The 8,990-nt window shown below is 49.2% G+C and overlaps 1 protein-coding gene across 3 annotated transcripts in view; it reads right to left on the reverse strand.

Moving 5' to 3' along the window:
* LOC112966278 (ribose-phosphate pyrophosphokinase 1) overlaps nucleotides 1–428 on the reverse strand; it is a 12,472-nt gene extending 12,044 nt beyond the window's left edge. Inside the window, exon 1 of one of the 3 annotated variants that reach the window (XR_003253565.1) lies at nucleotides 128–428. Coding sequence is in view for 2 of the 3 variants with exons in the window: in XM_026066250.1 (XP_025922035.1) it covers nucleotides 128–249 (122 nt within the window). In the remaining variant the exon portion in view is untranslated. The remainder of the gene's footprint in view (nucleotides 1–127) is intronic. The other 2 variants (XM_026066250.1, XM_026066251.1) reach the window with 2 other exon arrangements.
* Between the last annotated feature and the right edge of the window lie 8,562 nt (nucleotides 429–8,990).

Here is an 8,990-nt window from a genome sequence, read left to right on the forward strand (position 1 = left end):
CCGCACTACAACTCCCGGCAGGCCCCGCGCGGCGCTCGCGCAGGCTGCAACGCGGCGGCGCCGCGCGGCCTGCTGGGAGTTGTAGTGCCCGGCTCCGCCCCCCTTCCCCCCCGCTCCGCTCCCTCACCATGTCTCCTGGTTGCTGAACTTCTTGGTCACCACCTTGCCGAGCTCCAGGCCGAGGCGGTCGGCGATCTTCTGGGACAGGTCCTGGTGCGAGCTCCCGCTAAAGATCTTGATGTTAGGCATGACGGCGCGGGCGGCAGTGGAGGCTTTGTCCTCCTCCTCCCGCCTCACACCGTGGCCGGCTTGAGAGTCGGGATCCAGCCGCCTCCTCCGACAGGAGAAACACGGGCGCCTGAGGAGGGGGAGGAAGCGCAAGACACGCCAACTCGCGCCTACACCGCCATCTTACCCCTTCCCGCCAGCCGCGCGCCCCCTTTATAGACTCCCCGCCCCCGCTGCCACGCCTTGGCGCGCCTCCCATTGGCTCCTCGGGGTCTGGGGGCGGGGCCCAGCCGGGCTTTCCAATGGCGCGAAGGGTCTCCCTCCTGCCCCGCCCTTCGCCTAAACAACAGCTCCTGGTGGGGGTGGGGGAAGGGGGGGGACGTGAGCGCGCACGGCCGCGCGTGACACCCGCTCCCCCCGCCCGCGGCCCTGGGCGCGCTCCTTACCCGCTGCAGGGGGTGGGACGAGGGGCAGGAGGAGTGGGCGATTGGCCGGCGCCTGGCCGCCTGGCCCTCTATTGGTCAGAGCGGCAGCGGCCGCAGGCGGAGCTGGCCGACGGCGCTGCCTCACGTGGCTCCGGGGAAGGGGGGGAGGCGCTTTGGCCGCGTGATTGGCAAGCGAGCCCCCCCCCCCAGGCGGCCATGATGGCTCCCCCTTGCTGAGGGGATGCCCCGGAGAGARGGAGGGCGGAGGACAGAAAATGGCCCCCTCTCACCCGCCGGGCCCCAGCCCTGTGCCGTGCCCGAGGGGCCACGTTACACACCCACGCTTCCCCGGGGGGCTCAGGGCCCACTTACCTCAGCATGGCGCCCTGGGCGGCTGGGGCCCTGCCGGCCCCAGGCTGAGGCGCCTCAGGGCCACCCGGCCTTCTGCCACATTCCTCCGTTGCCCTGGCTACGGCCACCCCGGCCGCTGTGTAATGCTGTACCGGCGTCACCTCGCTGGACTGCTGTGTAATGCTGTACCGGTGTCACATCACCAGGCTGTTGTGTAATGCTGTACCGGCATCACCTCGCCAGGCTGTTGTGTAATGCTGTACTGGCATCACCTCGCTATGCCCCCCCGTAATGCTGTACCGGCRTCACCTCGCCAGGCTGCTGTGCCTGTGTAACACTGTACCAGTGTCACCTTGCTGTGCCGCTGTGCCATGTAATGCTGTATGGGCGCCACCTTGCCGGGCTGCTGTGCCCCCATGTGACGCTGTACCAGCATCACCTTGCCAGGCTGCTGTACCCCCGTGTAACACTGTACAGGTGTCACCTCGCTGGGCCKCTGTGCTCTTGTGTAATGCTGTACTGGCGTCACCTCACTGGGCCCCTGGGCCCCCGTGTAACGCTGTAGCAGTGTCACCTCGCTGGGCCCCTGTGCCCCCATGTAACGCTGTACTGGTGCCACCTCGCCGTACTGCTGTGCTCCTGTGTAATGCTATACCGGCGTCACCCCTCCGGGCTGCTGTACCTCAGCGTGACMTACAGCTGGAACCTCGCTGTGCCGCTGTACAGGTGTCACCTCACCATAGCGCTGCACCTCAGCGTGACGCACGGCCGGTCCCTTGCCGTGCCCCTGCGCAGCCGCGACCTCGCCGCGCCGCTGCCCCTCCGCGCGCCGCCTCGGGGTGATGCTCACCGAGTCGGCGCGCCCGGGCTCGGCGCCAGGCCCCGGGGGAGGCACCAGATCCCGCTAAATCCCCGAGGCGTTGGGCTCCGTGCCCTCCGCCGTGCGAAAGCCCTCCCAAAAAGCCCGCCCGGCTTTCCCAGCACAAAGGGGAGCCCGGCCGGAGGCTTGGCAGAGGCGAGCGCAGCCGGAAAGATGGGATCAGCCCTTCCCGGCAGCGCGCAGCCCCGGCTGTGAACTTCAAAGGCTGGGTGGGACCCCACGCCGACGCTATCAAGCCCCAGCAAGTCTGAATTTTGGAAGGATAGGTTTTATCTTCCTCCAAATACACCTTTTGCTTTTTTCGTCTTGCAAATTTCTCCTTCCCCGATGGCAAAAGTATTAATAATTGATTTTCTTTGCTCTTTCCTCGAAATAGGCTGCTCGCTCTCGTTCCCTTTGGCCGAATCGCGAGTTGATCCTGTTGCAAGGGGCAAATGGTGGCTTTATGCGGGAAGAGGTACTGACTCCTCACATGCAGAGTCTCACCGCAAAATCCGCAAGAAAAAATACCCCCCTAATCAGCATTTCTTGCTCTTCTCCTCAAAAATTTCAGCCATACTTTCTGCTATTTATTTTTCTGATGCAAATCAGAAAAAATCAGAAATCTTGGCCACATCTGGAGATTAAAAAAATTGTAGTTGTGGTGGATATTCTATACTGCAAATACACTGTCTTTTGGATCAATGTCAAAACCTACATGGGTATTATTTTAATGGGCCATTTAATTTGATTTCTGAGGGGTTTTTTGTATGTATAATCAGGTATTTTTGTACCTAATTCAGTAATTAATCTCCTGTGAGCTTTCAGTCTGTATGTGATTAAATTATGTATATTAATTTAGCTTTTGCTACAATAAACATTGTGGTTAAAGGGTTTTAATTATACAAAATAAAAACTAAGCCACAAACAGCTTCTTCAAAATATGCATGCGATCATGTAATTCGTACAAGTTTTACTTAGATGGTTCATAGATAACAAACTTCTGCAACTAATTTGGCATCGATAAGTCTTTACTTTGAGTTCTTGGGAATTTAACAGAAGAAATAGTCTATGGTTCATTTAGGATGGCCACATTCTCTTTATCTCTTATTGCAAATATTCTGGCCCAAAAGGCTAATAAACTAAAGATTATAGAATTCTACTTGGAGGAGGTTTCCTCTAACCTTTTGCAGGGTTTCATTAAACTTGGAATCCATCTGGATTAGAATAGATACTAATTCCCATACTTAGAATTGATGCAGAAATGGAATATCATATTGATGGTAATTCCCAATACTTGGGGGTTACCATAGCAGCTTGTAAAATGCTGTGACACATAGTAAATCCAAAGAATGGGAAAAGAAGAATGCAGCCCTTTATTTCTAATTTTTTTCTAAACATTGCTCTTTTTAATAATACAGGAAAAGCTTCTCTGTCAGGTGGCTTCCTGCTGGTTCAAGTGAAGGGATTTGGGGGCATCTCCCAAATTCCTAGTAGCCGAGCACCTGTAAATATTTCATTCGTCCTTGTTGTGGTTGGTCTCAGCAACAGCAAAGCCCGACTGGACCATTTAGTCTGACTAAGCCTTTCTCACACGTAAAAATGATAAGTCCCCATCAGAGCTGAGGTACAAAGATGAGATACTGCTGGGGAACGGCTGTCACTGACGTCTGTTCTGTGCCCGTCCTGCAGACGGCCAGAGCACTCCCCTATCTGCTGCTGTCAGCTCTTTGCTTCCACATCTCCGCTAAACAGATGTACTTTGGTACCACAAACAAGCCATTTTAGTGACTCCTCTGCTTTTGTCTGAAAGACGCCTGAAAAAAAAAAAATCCGACTTTGTTGGCATTCTTATGATAAGGTCCTTTTCCAGTTCACAACAATTTTTTTCAAACGGTGGTTTGTGTTATTTGCAAGTTTGGATGTCTTGTAACGGCTGTTTGTTCTGTACATATTTTCCAGTGATTAAAGCTATATACTCTAAAAATAACTTCAAGGCCTCTCCTCCCTACAAAACACAGGCTTACAGCACGTTTGTTACTGCTATTACAGTCTGAAGAATTTGGGGGACGGATAACTTATTGCCGGTCTCTGAAATAGTTGTTTCTGAATCATTTGCTTTGGCCTTAGTTTAAATTCTAGTTTTGCTCTTGAATGCAAAAAGTGGTGTCTTGTGTGTCTCTCTTCCAACCTGAAACCACCACCCCTGCCTCTTCCCAACCTAGCCATCAACCAGACCCTGAGGATCTGAGGCTGAAGGCAGCGGAAAGTATATTAAAACGTGCAAATTAAACGTGTCATTTACAGGTTCTGTCTCAGAGCTTCCCCTATGCAGGATTTGTGAAATAGCATTTCTATCTGTTTTCTCCTGGGATCATGGAGATGGGATCTGCAGGAGTGAAAAATTTATTAATAGATAAAATTAGGTCCTTAATCCTATAAGCCAGGGACAGGCAAAGTTTTACGTGCAGTATGAAAGACTATTTTTTCCCCTTTTCTCAAGCTAGAGGTCAAATATCCTTCCGGGAGCCCCTGTGAACCAGCAGATATTGCCCTCCATGAGGCCAGATGCTGCGGAGCCGCTGGTGGGTGAAACCTTTCCGTCCAAGGCGAAGTGCAAAGCCGCAGGAGCCGGCGCTGTGTGCTGTGGCCGCTCGCAGATGCGTCGCCCTGCTGCCTTAGCTTGATGCTATACAAACGCAACACAGGAAAAATCCCCAGTACCCCTCAGTGTTTCGTTACCATAATGTCTTTGCAGGGTCAGACACTTTGATTTCATGCCTTGATTATAAGGACAAAAGTCCGTCTACCTTAATGATTTATTGCTATCGTTAGTGAAGCTCTTATGGCAGGATAATCAGAGATTTTATTGAGGAAAAGCTTTTAATCAATATGCAGCAACGTCTTAGTTAAACACATCCAAAGAGCTTGCTCATGATCTTCCCCAGCAATTGCTCGCCTGTTGACAGCTTGCATTTCCATTTACCATACGAGTAGGGACAAGGAGAATCAGCTTTGAAGAGGGAGATGTTTATCTGGTTCACCGCTTGCTTTGGATGAAGGGAGAGACTGTGTGGTTGAAAACCATCGGCCTGTTATCCAGGTCGTCTATCAAAGGATGCTCAGGAAAATGAGTGCAGATTAACTAAAAAACATTAGCTGTGAAACTGGATTGAAGTATCTTAACTCTTGTGTGGACATTTGGAATGAAAGCATCTCATTCAGTTTGGCTTGCTTCATTTCGAAAGCCAAATGGGATAAATTGCGTTATGTGCTTCCAGTGTAAGAAATTCAATTTAATTGTCCCGAGTTTTGTCATGAGGGCAAGCACTAGTTAATTTTGGTGCTGGAAGGAATTAGCTCATAGTTTGAGCTCCTCCATTCTCTCACGTTTTGGGAATTAAGAAATAAATTAATGTCCACCTAAGGACATTCATGTACCTGAAAGTACATGAATGGCAAACCTCCCTTTTTATTTATCTGATTCTATGGAGGTTCATTTAATCAGAAATGCCTTTGTGTTTCATGGCCTGAGAATATATTTTCCAGGAAGTTTTAAGTAGCACATTAGCTCTATCAAATTGCAGAGTGATGTCAAGACAAGTAGCTTTTTTGGTCTCTTGGCACATTCCTACATACAATTGCCACTCAATTACCGCCAGTCACTTAATCAAGGACCTATTTTCATGCAGAAAGTGCGTTGCTGAGAGCTTTTTTTCTTTCTGTTTGCCTTGTGACGGCAATGGCTGGTAGTAGACCATCCTGTTAATGAATGGCACTTGATATGAATAGCACAACTCTCTTGCCCTTTAGATGCGTGAATTCACAATGTTGAATGCGTTTGCCTTTGTGGCTTAGGGCCTAGCTCCGCTCTTACGACATTTTGGATTTTACCCCACTTTCTAGTACTCACTTAACAGTTTTGAAAACTGAGGTTTTTTCTGCGACTGCAGGAGAAACACTAACCATGAGTCCTGGAAAGCATTTTTAGTGGCTGCTTGTTTTCTGTCAACTTCTCCGCCTCTATCGTTTTTTCACAGGGATTATTTTTAGATAAATCCCGCTCTCTGCTACTATCAAAACCGCTAGGATCAAATAAGAAATGTCTTGCTTCCAAATCTTTACTGAGACTATTACAACACCCTGCTCTTTCCTTTGAAGAGGAAAAATCACTTAATCATAGGTCTCCCATTGGTTTCAGATGAGTTGTATTTAGGAACAAAGCACACCCATATTCTGCTCAATGACGACCGTGTAAATGCTGACACAGTTACACTGGATGTAACTAAGCCGGAGCGCGTCCACCATTTATCAGGGAGAAGACTAAACTGTGGGAAATAAATGGTATTTTCAAGCCTCCATTAGAAACGGAGGTAAGAATTAAAAGCTCTTCAAAGAATTGTGACCAGTCCCTTTGAATAAGCTCCTAATCCTTCTACCCAGCATTTATAGCCTGTGAGCGCTGCCTCTCTAAAGAGCCTATTTTAAGATGTGAGGATGGAGTCCAGGCACTCCAGCAAGGGGTGAATATTGTTCGCTGAAGTCTTTTGCTTAATGGCACTAGATCCCTGAGCATTTCTAAGGTGCTTTTCAAAAATGGGGCGTCGTGGAGCCTTACAGCTGCTTAGCCCCGGGCAAGTCCACGGCCTGTTTGTCTACGTCCCCGATGCTTAGCGTGTGCAGCTAACCTCGGAGCACGAATGCAGACAGGCAGTGCTGGGGTTTCCACCACTTTTAACACAGCATTTTTGCTTTTTAATGACTTTATAAAGTAAGATAGTTCAGCTGCAGGAAAAAAAACCAACAGCCCCCCCCTCTGTTCACTCTGTATGTGGGGGGAGAGGGAGACGGCAAAGGGCAATGCCTCCGCTCAGCTGGGCGCTGTGCAGCTGGCTTCACGGGGATGAGCCACGGGCTGGCTCGTTGTCTGCTAACGTGCTGAAAGGGAATTAGGTGGCTTTGGAAGCCACTTTCCCATCATGTGTACTGTCTGTTTTCATGTACGCTGAATACGGGTAGGAAATCTAAGTAAGCTGGGATGCCCATCATCTTTCCCAGCGGACTTTTCACTCGTGCAGCTAGAAGCCCCAGCTATCGCTGCCGGCTCCACCACGTCTGCCTGTGCGAGGGATTTGTTAGGATGTTTTACTCAGGCGTCCACTGTGTTTTAAACGGGGCTAAAATGTAGACATTACTCGTTTATATTTGAGTGTCAACTCTCCGGGGCTTGCTGCAAGCATCGTTGGGTCTCAGCTATGCAGCTGGCCCCGCTGCTGTCGCTCGGCCGCAAAGCTGCAAAGTCTGCGGCGGGTTGCCGGCACCTTTGAGAGCGACTGACACCGCCGCGGGGTAGTGGAGCCACTGTGCCGTGGGGATTAGGGTTGCACGGTTAAAATGCTTCGGACCTTGGTGCCCAGTGGCCCGTTTTTTGTTCCTTTTCTATCCATCGCCACTGGCAGAGTGCTAGGCAGGTCTCACCAGGAGCGCATGTAATTCAGAGAAGATGAAGGCAAGGAAGGAGGCGACCTGAGTGCAATCGTATCATACGGGCACGAATGCATTTTTGGGGCTGGGCAACACTCACAGCAGCTGGGGAACCTTAAAGGCACCGTATACTTTGCTGTAACCTGCCGGGGGACAGCGGCGCCGATCTGGAGCGGCCGCTAGCTAAGAACAATGGTAGATAAACCACATGGGCGCTGAAAAGTGAACTGGATCCGGGAAAAAATAATTTATTTCTAATTCTCCACGTCGTGTAACTGAGATGAAGCTTTTTTTTTTAAAAAAAATCTGACATTAAAAAACTTTAAACTAGAAAGTTTTACTTGGCTCATTTCCTTCAACAGACCTTACAAGTGCCTAACGCAGAGAGGCCACAGGACAGCACCAGAAAGATTAGTACAAAGATAATAAAGGCAGGGATTAATCTTTGATACRTCCTAGGATAGCTCCTCCTTTCAGACAGGGGCACTTGACTGTCTCTGRAGCACACGTCACCACTGCTATACAAATAATAACAGTGTATTACGAGGAAATAATTCTTCCTGTCAGGATGCTGATTGCCCACTAGATGGTACTAAGAGAGCTCACAAAAAACTCTGAAATTGTCCATTAAACTGCCTGCTGTCAACGGTATTTTCAGGATTTGTGTGTCAGTAAAAAACCCTTGGCTCTTCCGTTTTTTTTTTTTGATCCATACCCAGCTTCATAAATAGGTGTTTCGTCCCCTTCAATGTCAGGCATCATTAGTTATTTCAGCTTGGGAAATGGTGTGATGCAGATTAAAATAACCAGCCTGGAGGCACAGCGAAAGTGTGAGTCTAGACTGCGGCTGTCTCCGCKTTAGACACATTCAACCCCCATACAGAAAACGGCCCCGTTCCTGAGATTTTTGTGTTGCATCGTTATCGGAGTCGGCTGGCGTCGTTTCCTGGAGGCTTCCTGGAGGTATAGAGGACACACGCTGATGCTTTTCTCTCTGATAAATAGACAGTTCATTGTACCAGGCAAAACATGTCCCCAGAGGAAACGGGATATCGGAAACGTCACTTGTAGCTAGGAACCAATTTGCGTTGTTCGTACACCCCCCCGCCAGACTTATGGGCTTCCCAGAAAAGGSGGGGGGAGGCAGGAGTCCTGCCATCCCTGGTCTCTCTTCTTCCTCTGCAAAGTTCTTAAAAAAAGACACAAAGTGCTAGTTTGGATATTAAGATTAATATATTTAATCTTTCTTGTTTGTAAAACAAGACATAAATTTGTGTATATATATAATTTATATATTTTTTATTTATATATACTATATACAGACAATAAAAAAATTTTCCTCTGTATTAGACTGAGAGATTTATGGAGGAATGATATAGGCATAATGGGGAGCTCAAGGAAACTCATAGTTTCTTAATAGATAATTCACGGGAAAAGAAAAACACGGCTCCCTGTCTGCCTTCAGCATTATAACAGGCTTTGCCCACCACGGACTGAAATCCGAATTGGCTCTTCCACTGTATATTTGCTACATGGTTCTTGAAAGCAGGAGGCAAGAGGGTGCTCTGTCCACATAGCAAGATCCTCTCTGCCTCGCTGACAGCAACGGCCAAAGTCCGGGACAGCCACGGGCCAGGGTACGT

Source organism: Apteryx rowi, unplaced genomic scaffold, assembly GCF_003343035.1.
Source record: "Apteryx rowi isolate R43461 unplaced genomic scaffold, aptRow1 scaffold_24, whole genome shotgun sequence".
In the NCBI taxonomy this organism is placed as follows: domain Eukaryota; kingdom Metazoa; phylum Chordata; class Aves; order Apterygiformes; family Apterygidae; genus Apteryx; species Apteryx rowi.